Genomic DNA, 19,692 nt, shown 5'->3' on the forward strand with positions numbered 1-19,692 from the left:
CTGCCTGCGTGTCAACAACTCGGGACCTAATAAAGCACTTACACCTAGAACAATCTGTTTGAAGATGCGGAGGTTGCCACACTGATGGAGTTAAGCGAGGATACTATGTCTGCAAGCAGTGTCATAAACTTCACTGATATCGAAGAATATACCAACACAGTGATATTTACACAGGAAAGCTTGCTGAATAGCTGCCTGTAATAGGATTAGGTTGTTGACAGTGGATCAAAATCTTCACAATCCACACAGAGAGAGACTAAGAAGTTGCTTGGTCTCAAATGACCAGACCGGATGACGGTTAACCACTTGTTCCAGGGTCTTTCATACACACCTCGTAAAGGTGACACACCACTAACTACTGGGATATGTGCAGTCCTTTCCTGGTTTGAGGAGAGGTATCAAAATTGCCTCTCTTCACAAGTTGGGAAAATAACCTGTTTGCCATATCAAATTAAAACATTTGAGGAGGATTTCCTTTGACACTGCTGGCAAATGTCGAAGCATGCAGTGGTGGATTTGGTTGTGACCGCGTGATGTATCAGGAATTTCAGACAGTGCTGATTTTAGCTCCCACATGGAGAAATGACAGGTGTAAGACTCCGTATTGTGGGCTCAGATTGTGGGATATGAAGTCCAACTTGCCCCTTTCTGCAGTCGCACGGCATTAATCACAGTAAAACGTTCTGCCATCATACGAGCGATGTCTCCAGGCATTCTTCCAGGGTATATACGACCCGGGAGATCCGGGAAAAACCTGGGATGTTTTTCATCCAGGAGAAAACTGGGAAAAACCCGGGAAATCTTTAAACTTCGGGAAATTTTTCATTGTTTTAGTTTTCTGTTAAATTTTTGTAATTTTGACTGGTAAGAACCGATACTCTAACAAAGGATATTACTGTATGCCGCTACTGCAGAATAATACTTAAACAATGAAACATAAACGAGAGAAAAAAAACAAAAATAACTTTAATTGCAAAGGAAATGCGCCGTAAACAACAACGACAACGATACACAGTGCTCATGCAAGCATCTGCCAACAGCAAAATGTGTCAAAGGCTTTAGGAAGACTATGCAACACTTCATAACAACAAATTGCCTCCAATGAGCATGATGTCAACTGTTTACATTAGATTTGTTTTAGCAGCTACGAATGGGCTCATTCGCATGCGCAGTTGCATCTCGTTTGATTAGTAGATTCTCCCGCTTCTGGATGCGGGAATGTGGCCGTTGGCTGTCCAAGCAGTCGCAGCAAACAGCTAGATGCTGCGGGCAAAGGGGGCATCAAATTCATATCCTTGAAGAAAAAAACTTGTTTCACAAAGCGCCTAGCATCCAGCACACGTTGGTCTATCGATTGTTCAGATGATTTTGAAACGCATCCCTGTTGGTTTTTGAACATGAACACATTTTAAGTTTATTTCTGAATGAATCATAAATTGATTTTTGAATGTGTGCATAGTTTACATGATGTCTCTCTCAGGAGAATCCTCGTCACATCTAGAAATAAACTTTCCGCAGACAAAAGAGGACAGGGCTATACTAGCTGAGCGGAGTAAAGCCGAACGGGTGAATCCCAATCACCGTCCGATTATGTGGTTGATTTGGTTTGCGAATGATCAGCGTTGTTATAATTACCAGCAAAATCCAGAGATTCAGACTACCAGAATGGAAATAGATGACAAACAGGAATAACAGGTGACAAAGATTACGTATTATCTTCTCGGTGTATCCAAGAAAATGAAATTTTGACAGAAAATTTTAGGCCAGATCGCTACACTAGTGAGGATCAGTTGTACAGTCCCCGGCTAGCAGCCGCTTAAGTTCTATTCTGGAAGTAACGCGGATAACATGTTGTACGAGCAAGTAACAACGCCTAACAGGAGAATAATCGCGGGATAACTAAACCTGAGATTCTGGCAGGGTTAGTGAGGTTAATTGGTGAACAAATTTTGACAATGGCAGGAATAGCTACAGAATTGGTGATGACAAGATTGTTTGTTAGAACGAGGAAGGAGAAGAAAAGGGGACATCACACAAATTATGGAAGAGTAAGACGATTCCAAATTTATATAAAAATTTCGTAATACTACTTTATCTCATGCTTGAGAAACTGGTGTGTATGAAAGAAATGTGATACTATTTCCTAATATAAAGCTTTTTGCTTGTAGTAGGCCTAATAGGCATTTGATATTGGTACTTCGTGAATTATATTCTGTCGCGTTATACAAAAGGATCATTTGTGCCAAAACAATCTAGTTTATTTGGTGTGTGTTACAAAATTGCTGCAATATTAGAAAGGCCTATGTTGTTTTATCTAGCAGACAGTGACAAAATAATTGTAATCAGATCAAGAAACCACACCAGTCTTGGGTATTATTTGGATTAACAGCTTTTTAAGATTGACATAACGACATTTCGATTTTTCATGTAGCAAAATGTTTGACGAACTTCGATGAGGTAATAGATTCTTTCGCAGAAAGGAAAGCACGCCATGTAAAGCTGTAGCAGGATTACAGAGAAAAAATGCTAGGACCTAAGGATTGAAGAAATGTGTACTTTCTTGCTCGTCTCTCGTCTTTATTAGTTTTATGGAATCCAACATTTAATTTTACATCACACAAAACAGCAAGTTATTAGCTAATAGGTAATAAAGAGTGCAAATTCTCTGAAGAGTTCTTGTTCTCCCGATTACAAATCATCCCATCCACTATTAATTGTGAGATTTTTTTTTTAATTTTTTTAAGAAGGGCAGGTTGTCAAATCGGCCAACTGGGAGCAGGAGGGGCACCACAGCATATTTCAATTTCCACTGTCCTGAATATAGTTTGATGGCATCCATTACAAAATATACATGTTTCAATTCCACAGAGCGAAATACAGTGACGTGGGATAGAAGAATACTGTATGAAGAGGGGTGGCACTGCACTTTGGCACATTTAAGACCAAATAACATGTCTTACATTTCCTCGAACACATATGTTTTCTGTTTCAGATTTTCCAGAAAGATGTGTGCTACAAGATGAACATATTTTGAAAATTCGATTTTTTTTTAGTATTGACCCTGTTAGCAAATATCATAGATCCGGGCCTGACGCGCAGAGCAATAGTGGGTAGTCTCTATGTGAACCATGTTTACATTTAGTGATTTTGCTGTTTCCCCTTCGTTTACTCGCACGTCAAATGAAAAGCACGTCAAATGAAAACAAAATGGATATCTGTGGCCGGGAGTTTTCAAGTGAATAAAATACATGCACATAATTACGGGAAGCTAAAATATGTTGTTAGTTTCAGATTTGATTTTATTTCCACCTTATAGCCTTGCAGAACAATAAAGATATTTTTGTCTGTTTGCTAAAGAAATTTGACTTTTATTAACCTTTTCCACAGAGGCAGTCAATGTATTTAAAACGAAATGTTTAATTCCACAGTACTGGCTAGTTTCAACCGTTCGCTGCATTTCAAGTGCACATTTTCATCTTCTAGCACGTGTGGCATTATGCCATAACAAAGAACCAAACATGAGATAATACAGTACTGGTGCTCCAAGAAAATTTACATCCCCAAAACCACACTGAAAAGCATATCAGGTCGAGGTCTACATCATTGGGAATCTGGACATACAAATGTGCACTTTAAGAATGCATTTTAAATGTGCACAGTTTAGTATGGTTCACGAAATTCCAATGCTCTGTGAGCATCCTCAGATGTCTTGTTTCTTTTATGACACAATGTATGATCTTTCAATGTTTTACATGTACGTACATACGGGCTTCCTACGTCTTGGTCGCTGCGCAAGCGTGGTGTCGCCTGTTATCTGCCATCTCTGGCAACCGCTGAAACAAACCTATTTCTAACAGGTCGCGGGAAAATATTGCGAATGGCAGTTTGAAAAGTGTTACTTTCACAGTAAATATCCTTTTACCTAAGTTGAACTATGTGCAAGAATGTACCATGAATTTCTTAAATCACAATGCATTCGACTTTCACTTAAAAATCAACTCGATGAGCGATTTACAAGAATTTCATCCCAGATCAGACATTTATGTCATTATCAAAAAATTTACTGGCACATTTGTGTGATAGATCTTAAAGTGTAACACACGCAAGAAAGATCAACATTATATGTTAAAGCTTAGCTTCTCTTGCAGCTTATTAACCTTAGAGACCAATATTGTATATGAAAGCTTTGCTTTTGTAGCAACACTATGTATACTAATTTAAACTATTAACTTTCACTGTTTGTGTATTCACGCTACTCAACAGTGATGTTGCTGCTGGCTGACTACATTACGTGTTCTACGCTCTGAATATCCGCTCTCATCGGCTGGCGAAATCACGTGACACGAGCTATGACTTACTTACAAAAGCGCATCGCAATCTTGATTTCAATTATTCAGAAAGTAACATGCGGTGTTTGGTGGAATTCCACTGTATACTTTCATAATACGAAAATATGCAGCTTACAAGTTGCTGCGCATCAAAGATATTTCCAAAACATGTCTTTTTCCCTGAGTTACACTGTCTGAAGTGCTGGGAAATTGTATGCCCATGTATAAAACTATAACCATTCGAAGGATTGATAAGTTTCACAGTTCCAAGGGAAAATACACTGTCACTTAACATGGACAAAGTGTGTTTTCACCCGGGAAAAAGTGTATTTTTAACCAGGAAATTCGGGAATTTTTCTTCCTTGTCCACGTATACACCCTGTGTTTGAAGTCACCCCTGTTTCAGCACTGCTGCTATTGGTAGCAAACCACTGTGTTTACCATAAATACTCCAGGTGGCTTCCTATACTTTTACAAAACAAGTGGAGTGGTTGATGGAGTCCAAGAATGCTTGCCATGACCTTTTCCTACTCTCCTTAATTATGTGTCAAGTCTTGACTCTTGCAACCCAAGAGGCTGTGGGTGAGGTTATCTGGTGCTGGGCAGTACTTAAACCATCGAAGAGCCGATTGCCTGTCCCAGACTGCTGAGTGGCACTCACTGGTCCACCAAGGTACAGACTGCCTCCCAGATGACCTTAGGACATTGGGATGCATATCATAAGTCAACAACATGATTGATCACTCATGTAATGTGGTCCCCCCATTCCTCGACACTGTTGCAGTGTTCAAACACAGCCAGCCAAATGAACAGCATCCAATTAGCCCTGCTGGCCATCTATTGTAGTGACTTCAGTTCAGGTAATTCGAGTCCACGATGGCTGAAAAGCAGAAAGAGAGGTTTATGGCTGAGAATGACCCAGCAGCAGAAGCATAGAAAAGAGTAGAAGTACTTGTGTTTGAGGATACACAGCTTGTGAGACATCATGAGGCTCTCCGAAACCAGACCCCTGAGGGCAAGCAGAGATAAAGTTCCATGAGATATGCTGGGCACCGAAGTCTCCCAGTAAGAAAACTGGTTGGGGGGAGTTGCTCTGGAAGATGAAGCCTCAGAGTATACTGCATCTTGCAGAGGTAAATACAGCGATCCTCTAACACACATGAATTTTAACTGCAACTGCTTGCAACAAGTCAGTAGCCAGTGGGAGAGCAGAGGAGTAGTGCACATTATTTACGAACACAGCAACCCTTCCCTTGGCCATTTCCCCATTCAGGACATCCTTATGACAGAAAGTATAGCTGTGTAGTACAGGGACATCAACACTTTAAAATGTTTCCTGCAAACACAAGCACATGGGGTGTTCCTGAGCTAGGAGTTTCGGCTCCTCCATGTGTCCCAAACCCACTAACATTCCACTGTTGGACGGGATGCATCTATTACAGGGGTAGCACTTTCATGCTGACTTTCTGCCAGGACGGATGGAGGCTCAGTCTTGGGGTGAGGTAATCGCCCCAGTATGACGACAATGCCCATTAACTCTGAAGTAGAGTCTAGAGACACGTCAGAGAGCATGACATCAATATTGTCAGAGTATGTACTTCCCATCTCAGTCAGTGGTTGAGTCTTCACCTTCAGTTTTGATTTTTTTTTTTTTAGCCTGAGGAGGCATTGGAGCTACAACCACAGAAGTGGTAGTGGCACTCCTGGACAGTGGACCAGAATGAATCTTCGGAGGGGGGGGATCCAGCAAGCAATGTCGGCAACCACGGCCTTTTCTGAAGTTCTGGGGGGAGGGGCAAGCTTCGAAACAACTGCAGCAGCACACACGCACTGACAAATGCAGGTACTAGTGCTGACATTAGCAACCACTGTGTAGCGGCGTCTGCTTTCTGCACTGGATGTTTAAGAACAGAAGCAAAGGAGGTAGCAAACATTGTGAATAGCATGACCTTACACATATTTTTGGTCTCACCATATGGGCTGTGCTTCATAGTCTTAAGCTCACATATCTTCCGTTCATCAAGATATACACTGCAGTCCCAACTCCAGACAGGGTGGACCCCAGAGAAATTCACACACTTCAAAGGGGGATTAACAAGCAACACCTTCGTGGAGAGCCTTACCACATTTGCCGCAAGTGACTTCACCGTCATATAACCAAAACAATGCACTGGGTTGGGGACATAAGACAACATGCTTGTGCAAAGGACTTGCCTTAACATGCTCAGGAAGTTTAGTGCTACTGACTGTCAGGACAAAGGAGACAGATTTTATAAGATTTCCATCTGCCCTCTTTATGATGTTTTTCATCTTCTACAGCCCATTCATCCTTCAGTTTCTCCTTTGGAATGTCCACCAAAGCCCTGCGTGTCACAAAACCTTTGTTGTAATTCAAGGTAGTGTGTAGCTCAGTTTTTTGATGGCATGTTCCACGAAGTACTGAGCTTTCTGGATGTTGTTAACTTGTTGGTAACTAGAAGTTTCCACCAACAGTGTCCCATTATGCAATCAATTGACTGATTTTAAATTGCCAGCAATACCCTTTAAGCCTTATTGAATATAGAAATGCTAAACTCTCTCTTTCCTTTTCACTATTAAAAACACACTGATTACCAGCATGAGTTCTGAGATTTTGAGTTCTTTTATTTTCCCAGTAGGATACAAAGCTGGGACTGCAGTGTGACAGGAATACTAGGGTGGAATGGTGGCACTGTTGAGTGAGATGGGTGGGGGGGCAGAGAGGTGGGAGGTAGGAAGGGTGTTGCAGGTGGGTTCTTAGTGGCTTGGGGGAAGACAGCAGGTTTATTTCCCTGCTGGCTAGGACTGTGGGGAGGGAGGGGTGGCAAGTGCACAGGCTAGGCATGTGACATGTGAGTACCAGAGCTGATGGGGTGCGGTGCACGATGAAGGCCATACGCAGACACGCATTGGGTGATTGTGACAGGACAGAGGAAGAGGAAGTAGTTGGGTAGAGTGTGTGGGGACAATGGGTTAATGGAGATTCAGCCTGAAGAGTTACATGAGTGAAGGATGTGTTGAAAGGATAACTCCCATCTGAGTAGTTCAGTTCAGGAAAGTAATGGGTCCAGATGGCCCAGGTTGTGAGGCAGCGTTGAATTCAAGCATGATGCAATTGACTTCAGGTTGTGCCACTGGGTAGTCAACTTTTTTCTTGGCCGAGGTTTGGTAGCGACCATTCGTTGTGGTGGACAGATGGTTAGCGGTCATACCAACATAATAAGCCAAGAAGCATAATAAGCCAAGAAGCATAATAAGCCAAGAAGCATAATAAGCCAAGAAGCATAATAAGTCAAGAAGCATAATAAGCCAAGAAGCATAATAAGCCAAGAAGCATAATAAGCCAAGAAGCATAATAAGCCAAGAAGCATAATAAGCCAAGAAGCATAATAAGCCAAGAATCATAATAAGCCAAGAAGCAATTGCAGCAGAGATGGTATAATATACTTTCACAGGTGGTTCTGCCTCTGATGGGATAGGGTGAGCCAATGATAGGATTGGAGTAGTAAGAGGTGGGTGAGTGGATTGGGCAGGGCTTGCAACTGGGCTTTTCACAGGCCTTCCCCCATCTTACAGTTATTTTCAGTTATCAGCAAATCCTTCAAATATGTTCATACGAGTTAACAGTTGCATACAGTAAAACTACCTGGCAGTAAACAGGACTTGTGTAGAATAACACATCCAATATTGTATCATTCGTAAAATTCCGCAGTTTTGGAATACTTGGTAGAGTGATACTCTTCAACTTTCTGTCAATACCAGTATCTTCACTATGCAGACTTGAATGCCAGGAAACAGGGATTATTTCTATGCGGTTGACAATCCCTTGTTCAGAAGACGATTTAAAATGAGACTGGAGCAGTTGCAAAGCAATACACCGAAAATCATCAACTGTAATCAAAAAAAGCAAAAGTTATATTACAGATTGTAATTGGCTATGCAAACTTAAGCATGGAAAAAGACAAAACAATACATATTTACTCACCAACTTCTACCACAGGTCGGAACCTCAAATCACACACTGATCCTATTCCGTGAACAAGAAACAGAAGATGGTCTATTCTGTCAGGTTCTCCTTCATCAATTTCAAATTCATCGACTCCTCGTTTCACTATGCGAGGTTTTGTTGGTATTTGCTGGAGTGAAAATTTTGATCTTTGTTAAGAGTTCATCATCAGTACAAATGAAAGGAGGTTCCAGAAACAGCACAAAACACAGAAATTTTATACTAACAGGTGTGTTGCCCCAAACATCAGGTGATGTAGCTTGAGGAAACTGAACCATTACATTAGGCCCATGAAAAATAATATACTCTCCATTCGATAATTCCACACGGTGATGCCAGCTGTTTGTCACTGTGGCTACTTTATACTCTTCTTCCAACCTCGCAGAAACATTTTCATCATATGGTATATATCTACTATCAAGAGAGCCCTTCGAAAACCATGAACAACGACGGACTTCTGTGGGGTTTTCTTCCCAGTAAACAGCCATTTTCTGCCGCCTCAAAATGTTGACATCATATCGGCCTCCATCTGTTGATACCACTGTCTCTGGTGAAAGATCAGCTGAAAAAAAGTTGTTATTACTGTGATTGCTATGTCCTTATTCTTTGCATTTAATGAAAAAAGGGTAAAGGGGGTGAAAAAAACACTTTCCTGATTTCTGCAATAATATCCTCAGTTTGCAGAGCATCAACAAATATTCCTTTTTAGTCTTATCAGATTTGGGCAAAGTAACAATGGAGAATTCAATTAGAGCAGCTTTTCAAGACATCTTATTTATAATATACTTTGTGTACACAGTGTGTTTATAAATAAATGGTGTGCTTTTAAAATTAATAATAAATCTATTTATTAATTTATAGGGGCAAATCTTACAGCATTGGAAGTGGCAAATGTCCAAGTTTTTGATACATTAATCACTCTCCTTCAATATGTGCACCCTTGGTCACATGACACACATCTACATGGAAACCAAATTCTTTCTGTACTCAGTGTAGCATGTCCTGCATGATGGTCTGCAATGCATGCTTTATCCGATCACACACTTCCTCAAGGGACACAGACACTGCAGTACATAAATGCAGTCTTCCACAAAGCCCCATATAAAGAAAACACAGGGTTTTAAATCCAGCAAACAGAGTGGTCAGGGTAGAAACTGGTTGTCTGTTGCAGCATGCCCAATCTGCATTGCTGAAGAAAATGACTGGCAAGCTCTTGTATATTCCTGTGAAAATAGGATGGAGCACTGTAAAGTTGCAAAATGTAATTGTCATAACTAGTGTTCAGCTGGACCAACAACCGGGCTTCCAACACATCTTGAAATGAGTTGCTCTTCACCGTTTGATGTCTGTAGAAGAATGGGCCATGCACTCCATCACAGGACACTGCACAGAAAAATTTTCACTTTTTGAGAGTCATGTTGATGCTCTATCAGTGCATATGGTTTATCACTTCATCATCAGATATGGGCACTATGTGTGTTCACCTTGCCACTTACATAGAAAGTGGCTCTATCACAGAAGATGAGCCTTTCTACAAAACTGCCATTCTCCATTTTTAACTGCAGCTCTTCACAAAAGTCATACCTTTTAACTTTATCTGCTGGTGTAATGGCCTGCACTAATCCCACTTTAAAACATAGTGACTTACACAAAACCTCCCACACAATAATATTTGGCATGATCAATTCCCTGCTTGCTTTACTAAGTGACATGTGAGGTATTTTAGTGAAACACCCCAAGCACTCTTTCTACATCTGCATCAGACACACAGTGTTGACCAGGACTTTTCCCCTTACAAAGACATCAAGCTGCCACAAACTGTTGGATCCACCTACCTAAGTTATTCTTGTGTGGTGGGTCTTTCTTAACCCGAGCATGAAACTCACACTAAATTGTAACTACAGATCTGGACACCTCAAAATGGAGTACACAGAAAGCCTTTTGTTCTTGTGATGCTCTCTTGGAAACAGATGCTACGCCTGCGCAGTAAGCATTACAGGCGAACAGTCCGTAACACATCAAAAACTGAAAGTTACCATTGCTCATGCTACAAGGTTTGCCCACATAAATGAATAAATGTATTTACTGTTAATTTTTTAAACTGCACATTTCATTTATAAACACACTATATTTGGGACTGCAGCTGAATTATTGTGGAACATGATGACAAATATTTCCAGCAGCAACTTTGCTCTAACACTTTATTTAAATGGCTGGAGTGAAGTGCACGATCCCATTATCAAATACAACAAAACCTTGAAACCCGTAATTCATCAAACAAAAGCTGAAAGTAAGGTGACATCTAGAAAGATTTTTCACTGTATTTCCATGACCTTACTTATTTATCGTTTCACTTACCTATCCATAAAACGAACTGTACATTATTACTGAAATGACACCATAACCAGTTACAACTGTAAACTTCTCTGTTTATTCTCAGTGTAACTGTAAAAATTTTCTGATGTAAATTATGAATGTGGAACCATCCGTGGCCTTTTCATTGTATACAAATCCATGTCTAAAGCACAGTTTACACAGTTAAAATTGTCAGCTATCACCATTAGTTATGGTTAAATTTACACTTATTTCCACATAACTCGGTGAAAAGGGCATATGGTTACTCACCACATAGAGGAGGCACTGAGTGGCAGACAAGTACACTGACTAAAGACCACTAGATACTATTTAACTATTGGAATAAGTCCTTCATCAGATGTAGACAAAACACGCACACATTCACATACGAGTAGTGGCACGGGATTGAACAACAGCCCAATGCTGAAATCTATGTGCTTGGGACATCTGCTGGTTCAGTTGGCATGTTGGCAGCCCTACAACTAAAACTCAGATGCTGTGGCAATAAATAGCTGTTATATCCTAGCCAGTAATGCCACCCGAGCCCGCTGCCAAAAGGTTGGCAGCATCAAAGTTCGGACGCCGTCCGCATAAGCAGCGCCAGCGAGACAGGAAATCGCCGCAAGTCTGCGCGCACCACCGCTGGCTTCTGGTTTCTTAAGCGCTGGAGTCGCGAGCGCTAGGACAGTTCTGTATTCGCCGCTCAGTTGTATACTCGCCACCGAATTGTGTACTTGCTAGTCAGTTGTGTGTTCATCGCAGCAGAGTTGTTGTTTGTCGTCAGCCGACGCTGACCTAGCCGCTCCGACTCGAACTAGACAGATCTCTGTAGACACGGCGTTCACTACTGTGTTCTGTATCTTCGTTAATAAAGATAAGTACCGACTTTTATTTAATCAGAGTGTTTGGGTTTTCATCTTTCTGTTCACTGTTCCAGCGGACCGGTCGGCCCGCTATGAAAAGTGTGGCGGTGACTTCGTAAGCCGTTTCTACAGCGAATTGCTTGTCGCTACGAACGCCGCCACAAAAATAGCATTTCAAAATATTTTTGCAGCACTCTGAGTGCCATATACACGACCTCAGCCACAAAAAGGCCTACCTTATTGTGTTTAAAAGCTAGCCATGAAGCCTGGAGGACAAGTTGAGAAGGTGGGCTTCAAAATGGTTCAAATGGCTCTGAGCACTGTGGGACTTAACATCTGAGGTCATCAGTCCCCTAGAACTTAGAACTACTTAAACCTAACTAACCTAAGAACGTCACACACATCCATGCCCGAAGCAGGATTCGAACCTGCGACCGTATCGGTCGCGTGGTTCCGGACTGAAGCGCCTAGAACTGCTCGGCCACAAGGCGGGCTTCAAATTGGTGTCTACTGTGTGTTGGTTTCTGCTGTGAGACCACCATGTTCTTCCCCCTTCCCACGAGGACCACCGCTCAGGGATCCTGCCACTGCCAGACTGGCCAAGGGACAAATCATTACCCTCCCAGGCACCAAGCCACTGGGCACCTGCCAGTACCTGGCATTTGCCTCACCTGGGTCTGGCACAACCGCCCACCAACACCAGGCTGCCCCATATGACGCAGCACTATATAGGTATACCTACCTTGCACGGCTTTGGAACTCTGAGGACAGCAGCTACTGTTGTCCTCCTGCCGCTGATGCAAATGCCTGACCAAGTCAGGGAACCAGGGAGACACAAGACAACTGATGGCCACACAACCAGATGAGAATGAGCACCTGTGATAGCTGCTGCTGACAGTAGCTCATAGTAAACAATTTCTGTGAAACCTGATTGTCTTGCTACAGCCACCTTCTCCTCATGCTGGGTTCCCACAGCCCTTGCCAAGCCATCAACACCCCAACACTCAGATCGGAAGAATCCCATTATCTACACAACCAAAAGAATGGCTTTTCCACACTCCATCCCTCTCCCCGTAGCAGTAATTGCACGCCCAACCTACTACATTTGGAGTAAGAAGCAGAACTGACTAAGGTGCTATGGTCGTCAGCAATGCAAGTGAGCAACAGCATGTGCATTTTATAACCAACTGTGGATCACTGAATCTATTGTTCCTGGATTTATACTCTTCCCACTATTCTGTTTTACAATATGTTTGGTATAGACTCAGTGCTAGTACCTGGGAGGGGCCCAAGGAATGAGCCAATGCGACTGGTTGTACATACGCAATGTAACCTACCAGGTCATAAGGCCTCATGCACTAATTCACACTGAATATGTTGAAGGAAAAGGTATTTTAGCAGGCAACATGGAGAAAGCGCATGGTTGAGATGAGAAAGGCATAGGTGCCTGGGAAGTGTAAGTCAGGTAGGTAGGTAGTACGTGACCATAGGCATAGTTTGCTGTAAGTAGAGAAGCAGGAATTTAGCAGTCTGCAGTAGTGTGTGTGATATGTCCATATGTAGTGGAGTGCAAAACGTAAATAAACTTGTGTTTTTTCTTGTTACTTACTGAGGATAGATGTAGATGTACATGTACATTACAGTTATGTTTAAGTTTGTATTGCATTTATAAGAAAGGATTACAAGTAAGTGTAAAAGAGATGAGACAAAAGTTTAAAGGAACTGTGAGACAAAATTTTCTGTTCGCATTGTTGAGTACTGCAATATGTTAATAATTTTGTGAAGTGTGTACCTCTCATGCAAACAGTGATTTGTGTAGAAGTAGTGGTGCAAACTTGCAACAGAGGTAGGTTGTGAGTGAGTGTTGTAAACAGCAAAGAGTGTACGAGGAAATAGAATAGCTATTAGTTGAGGTACAGAAGTGCCCAAAAGTATTTCGAAGAAAGCATTATATACATTTACTAAAAGTAAGTGTTAATAGAAAAAACTACCAGCAGATAACTGAGAAGTATTTAATTGTAATCCATTTAATGCACAACTACATTCAGTTTAAACAGTTATTTGACATCAAAACAAAAAATGACAATTCTTCTGGCTCAAAAGTAATTTTTAGGTCTAAGGACATAAGAAACAAAACTATTTTGGAATATGAGGAACGTATCAGTATTTCATTGTATACCCACTGACATTGCTCACAGCTGCACATGTATCTGGCACTGAATTCACAAGATTCTGTAATAGATTAAGTGGGAAATTTGACATTCATCAAATAGGGCAGCAGGAAACTGATCCTGTTTTGTGAAGCTTCTATGTGAAAGATGTCAATGATGTCAATCCAATGCATCCCAAAGTTATTTAATTGGATTTACACCCAGGCTCTGGCTTGCCCATACCAAAAGGTTTGATTTTTTTTTATCTGAAAAGAATTTTTTTAAATAGCCAAAAGTGTATTTTGAATTAGCATACTGCTGAAATATCCAATTATCTGGCATATGCTTTCTCCCATATGTACCATATTCTTTTCTGAAATGACATTGTACAGGAAACAATCCATTTTTCCTTCTACTTGGACTATAAGATGAAAATAACCCCAAGAAAGACGACCCCACAGCATGATGCTGCCGCCAGCATGCTTAGGGGTCAGTACCTGGTACGTTTTGTTGTACCTTTGGGTTTCTGGTCAACATATATGAAGTAATGAGCACACACTTGAAAGTTGCACACATTAGCAGTGTGTTGTCTTCTGCAAGAGTGTGCCGCGAAAGAGCAATACCATGAACTTCCGACAGAGCCTGCCACAGGCAAGTGCCTATTTAAACCCTGCCGCATTATGCACAAGCTCAGTTATCATGTTATTACAGCTTGTAAACATTTGCCTTATCTTATTGTGTTCAGTGTATTTTATGGTGATTGATGTACATGCCACAGTCTAATAAAGTTGTACTAACATTCTTGGTCATGTTATGTGTCCAAATTACAACAGTATACACTGTACACAATCAGAAGAAAGTATACTAATTTCACTTTTGTTACTCCATAAAATCTGTAGCATTCCAAGTTTGATATTTCTTTGCAAACTCTATCCTGGTTGTTATTTTTTGAATTTACGAGTGGTTTACGTAATGGTTGTCTATCATTTAAATCACCTGCTACTAGGCAACTTTTTCATTAGACACATGTAGGTCCAGTCCATGATGCTATTCGAAACATCCCTAACCTGTTGAGACGATTCTCTCGGATCAGCAGCCTACTGCTTACAACTCATTCTGTTCTCCCTCATCGTCATTTTTTTGAGGGCGACCTGACATTCGCAGAGTTTACTGTACCGTTGACGAGTTCATTAGAGATGGAGCACAAGCTCAGATGACGGAAGGATAGGGAAGGAAATCAGCTGTGCCCTTTCAAAAGAACCATCCCAGCAATTGCCTGAAGCAATTTAGGGGAATCACAGAAAACCTAAATCTGGATGGCTGGACATGGGTTTGAATTGTCATCTTCCCGAATGCACTCCAGTGTGCTAACCACTGCGCCAGCTCAGTGGTTTCCTGTTTTTGCCATTGACACACACACTTATAGTAGTCTTGATAAGCCGAAGTCTCTACCAATGGCAGACGCTGACTTTCCCTCCCACAATGCATGTAAAACAGGTAAGTCTCACATCAGCCAAGAATTCTTTGCTTTGTTGCATGCTTCTAGTTTTACCTACAAACAAACGAACACTGTCTGAATGACTAACTGTGATGCCAGAATATTGAATCGTTAGGGTTTCCAGTCTTTGTGACACTGACTCTAAACAGCAATAGACAGATTCTACATGCATGTGAGATGATTGTCAGACATTACATCATCACTAAACCACTCAAGGTCCTTCAGGATACAGTAAGTGTGACAGCAAAAAATCCACCTACAAAATCTGTCCTAGCTAGAGAAATGACATCATGGGAGAATGCATTGGGTACTAGCAAAATTTTATTGAGGTATCACTGGTGCACTAAGGGCACCAGGAGGACAACTGAAAAGCGACTGTGGCCCAGGAAGTCTGTCAGTGATATCCCGGAGCTCATGGAGTGTGATACACTGGACTACTTTCTCGAGAGGTAATTTTGAGTTGAGATATTGAGGTTTATTATGAAATATTGAGGATTTGATGTGAAAACAATGTGATAGGGTCATGATTATGTTGTATTATGGTAGATAATAAGGTATTGTGCATATTACTGAAGTGTTCTGAGTCTGATGAAGTTATTACATGGAATTGTGATAGTTCTCTAGTCATTATGTCTGAAAATGCAGTCACAGCCATGCTACTACAGACTCTCATCTTTTGTAAACAGTTTGCCTTATTTCAGAGTGATAAGGCAACAGTTGGTATGCATACAGTTCTGTAAGTTCGTACAAGTCTAGAAGCACCTGATTTTGATTTTGAGCATGTAATGCTGTTTGTGTAGGATAATGCAGGGCATGACCCAACAGTACACATGAGAACTTATTCACATTTTTCTTATATATTAGGTGAATGCATTTGCCGTGTATTTATGGAAAGTTAGTAGCATTAGCATATGAGTACTATTACCTGGGAAAGACTAGCAATACAATGCCTCCTAGATTCCTACACCCTTATCCCTATGAGACAGTTTTGCACTGCTGCAAAAATGGACAAGTCACAGCTAAAGATTAAAAGAGGTTTACTGACTCCTCAGTGAGGCAGCTTGATGAGTGCTGCAGAGATCAGCAAGAGGACCACAGAAAGGGATTTAAGTGTGAATAATGGAAATGAGATGCACATAAATCAAGAAGCAAAGACACAGTTGCTGAGCCCAGGTAAGTGGAATGTTGTAAACAGTGTAAATATAAAGAGGGGAATGAAAAGTAAAGGCAAACAGAATTTGTTCTCTTGACTTGTATTTGGATGTAGAGATTGAAAAGTGTAAATTGTACACATAATAGCCCCTCCATTTCAGCCAGACTTTAAGCAGGAATTCCATGGGCCGAGTTATTCCAAGAGGGGACGAGTGTAGTGGAGTGGGATTGAGCCAGGACTCCATTCTGAAATTCAGGCAACTCACGCCATGTCTGCTGTTCTGCAACTACGACAAGGGCACTGCAGCAATAACCAGCATTCTGGGACATTTCGGCAGTGCTCGCCAGGTCATGTGCATGACCTCAACTACAAGACCTGCTTTGTCACGTACAAAAGCTGTCAGTCCGGCCAGGCTAGTTATGTTGCAACTGCTGGGCTTCGAGTCAGGCAGAAGGCCATCAACATTCTTCCGCAAACCCGCAAGGAAGGCCTGCTGTGGGTCTTGCCACTATCGAATGGGCCAAGGGATGAACTGGTGTCCTCCTAGTCACTGAGCACCTGTCAGTGCCCGACACTCACCTCCACTGAGTGCAACACAGCTGCCTGCCAGCAGTGTAACACCTCCAGGTTGCCTCACCTGATGCAGCACTACCTAGTTATGCCTACCTCGCAAGGCCTCGGCACTGTTGGGGCAGCAGCTACTGTCATCCTCATGACACCACTTGCTGCCACCATGGACTGCAAGATCAATGTCTGACTGTGTCAGGCAAGCAGAGGGGCATGGGATGATGCCAGGCTCCGCCAGTGGATGAGAGAATGCACCTGTAACTGCTGTAGCTTGTTGAAGCAATAAAGAGTTTATAGCAAGCATCTGTCTTGCTTCTTCCTGCAGGGATCTTCTTGTCAGAGTAGGCTACCGCAGTTTTTGCCAACCCATCGAACACTCTATGCCCAGAGTGGGAGGCCCCCACCATTTTGACAAAACACTCTCCCCCCCTCCCTCCCTCCCTACACACACACACACACACACACACACACACACACACACACACACACACACACACACACACACACACACACGGAGGTGGGCGGGGGGGGGGGGGGGCGGGAGATGCACATGCAGGATCTATAGTCTCTGGGTGCTATGGGACAGCTCTCTATTCAATGTGCCTGTCCGTCACTTAGTTATTCCATCCCAGGTTTTCCACTGTTTAATATATTCAAACCTTCTGTTCACTACCTGTGGGCTCATGTTTGAAGACAGTTATTTTAAATAATTATTTTATTCTATATATAGTTGTTTTTTATTTCCTTCATCATTACTGGTAGCTACTTTTTAATTAAATAATTTGAGAATTTAAATCCTGTATAACACCTGCTTTATTCTTGTTCATAGGCTTCTCCTCTCCTACAAATAAGGAACTCCTTGTAGTCATCATCTTACTATGAATTAAGCAAACACTTAACAACAGCAGGGTAAAAGCTTTTCCTGTTCTACTAAGGTAAAGTTGTCCATGACGCAGTACTTACATGAAGTAAAAGCTTCCTCCAATGCAAGAGAATCTGCCATGCTGAAAGGTTTCCATACAACTTTTGTCTCAACTTCCTTTTTGAAAAACCAGTGATGATAAACTTGTCTATAGACTGAACCTGCATTCATCTAAACATGGATAAAATGTTTTTTTTAAAAAATGTGCCATCAATGTAGATAAGTGACTGCAGAGCATTAAATGAAATAATAATTGAAAGCATTTATTGCACCATGAATTAAATTATTAACAAATCTACCCAATTTGCAGTGAGTTTCATTGCAATGAAAAAGCATCTCATAAACTGTATTAATCCACAACAAGACTGCATGAAACGTTAATGAAAACTTTGATTTGGTACAGTGACATTTCTTACTTGCTGCTTCATTTTAAAATTAGTTACTTGCTTGACCCTTTTATCAAACCAGATTTATTACTGTCACTGAAAAAGAACATTGTATGACAATGGACAAAATGTATTACTTCCTGTTTACAGGTGAAGCAACAGTTTTGGTTCATTTCTCACTGTAAATTTACTTTCACAGTCTATTGTTCTATTGTTGTTCCCATAGTAGTTTAAGGCACAAAGTATTGACGAAGAAGTATCAGTAGAAAGATAAACAAAATAACTATATTCAAGTTACATACTTGTCCAGTAAATGACTGTGGTGAAACAGTAGGTGCTCCAGAACCGTTAGTAATTGGAGACTGATACTGAACAGATCCAACAGAGGCTGCAACCGGCTGAGGTTCGTTTGGAGTAGCCATTTTCTCATGTATATGAATAGGCTGAAATATTTGAGCTGAATGTGTGACTGACTGTGTAAGTGGCGGTAATGGTGAAGTATTTGCAGTCACAGGAGGTGCAGAAACCGGAGACCATGAAAGTCCGGGTGGTTGAGCATACACTGGTCTCTTCTGATGACCTAGGCGAAATGTATTTGTCCCAGCTGAAACAACAGAAATATGCCAATGCTAAGAATTCACAGTTAAAAATCCCCAAGCAAGACCAGTTCATTATTACTAGTATTATTGACACACTAGATATATAAATGGGCATAAGTGGAGGAGGAAGAGGACAGAATGTTGCTCAATACTGCCCTCACATCAACATCATAATTTTCTTAAAAATGAAAAGAAATTAATGCACTGAAATTAAAATAATAGCCTCTTACTGTGATTACATGCAACTTTAGCAGTACAGGAGAAACTAACAATAAAAAGATATGCACACCAGAAATCTTAGTAACGTTAAAATTATCAGTTCCAGACCAGAAACTTTAAAGCAAGTAATCCAGACACAATTCACAAAACATAAAACATCTGATTACCACTCACCTTACTGGGAACAAAGTGAGATGGAATGAAAATTATTTTTCTTGGTCCATTTTACACAGAAAATAAAATTTATGCATAATAATAAGTAAAGAACTAAGCCTGTTATGTAGGGTTATGAGAAGTTCACAGCATAAATGACACATTTAACAGTTGCGGGGGGAGGGGTGTCTATAATTATTCAGTACTAATAAATCTCAAGGCTGCTTCAGTAATTTAGAAGCAAATACAAGTAAGTTCATTCATGAGAATACAAGAAAACATATGAATGTTTAAAGAGTGACTACATTATTATTGTTTCGAAAACCTCTGGCAAAGAATTGACAAAGCTGAGTGACAAACATAAAAAAAACTCCTCTGGTTTTTCAGATGGAATCTAATACTTTGTTTCAGAAACAAAATACACACTAGTGATAGACAAGCAAAAAATAAATTACTTAGCTTAGTAACAAATTAC

At 41.1% G+C, this 19,692-nt stretch overlaps 1 protein-coding gene across 1 annotated transcript in view; it reads right to left on the reverse strand.

The window, feature by feature from the left end:
* The window catches only part of LOC124612903 (phospholipase DDHD2), a 200,643-nt gene that overhangs the window by 71,427 nt on the left and 109,524 nt on the right, over positions 1–19,692 (reverse strand). Inside the window, exons 3-7 of the mRNA XM_047141375.1 lie at positions 18,549–18,850; positions 17,902–18,031; positions 8,580–8,914; positions 8,332–8,482; positions 7,993–8,237 (exon numbers count right to left, since the gene is read on the reverse strand). Coding sequence (XP_046997331.1) covers positions 7,993–8,237; positions 8,332–8,482; positions 8,580–8,914; positions 17,902–18,031; positions 18,549–18,850 — 1,163 coding nt within the window. The remainder of the gene's footprint in view (positions 1–7,992; positions 8,238–8,331; positions 8,483–8,579; positions 8,915–17,901; positions 18,032–18,548; positions 18,851–19,692) is intronic.

The sequence above is a fragment of the Schistocerca americana genome, chromosome 4 (assembly GCF_021461395.2).
Source record: "Schistocerca americana isolate TAMUIC-IGC-003095 chromosome 4, iqSchAmer2.1, whole genome shotgun sequence".
NCBI classification, from domain to species: Eukaryota; Metazoa; Arthropoda; class Insecta; order Orthoptera; family Acrididae; genus Schistocerca; species Schistocerca americana.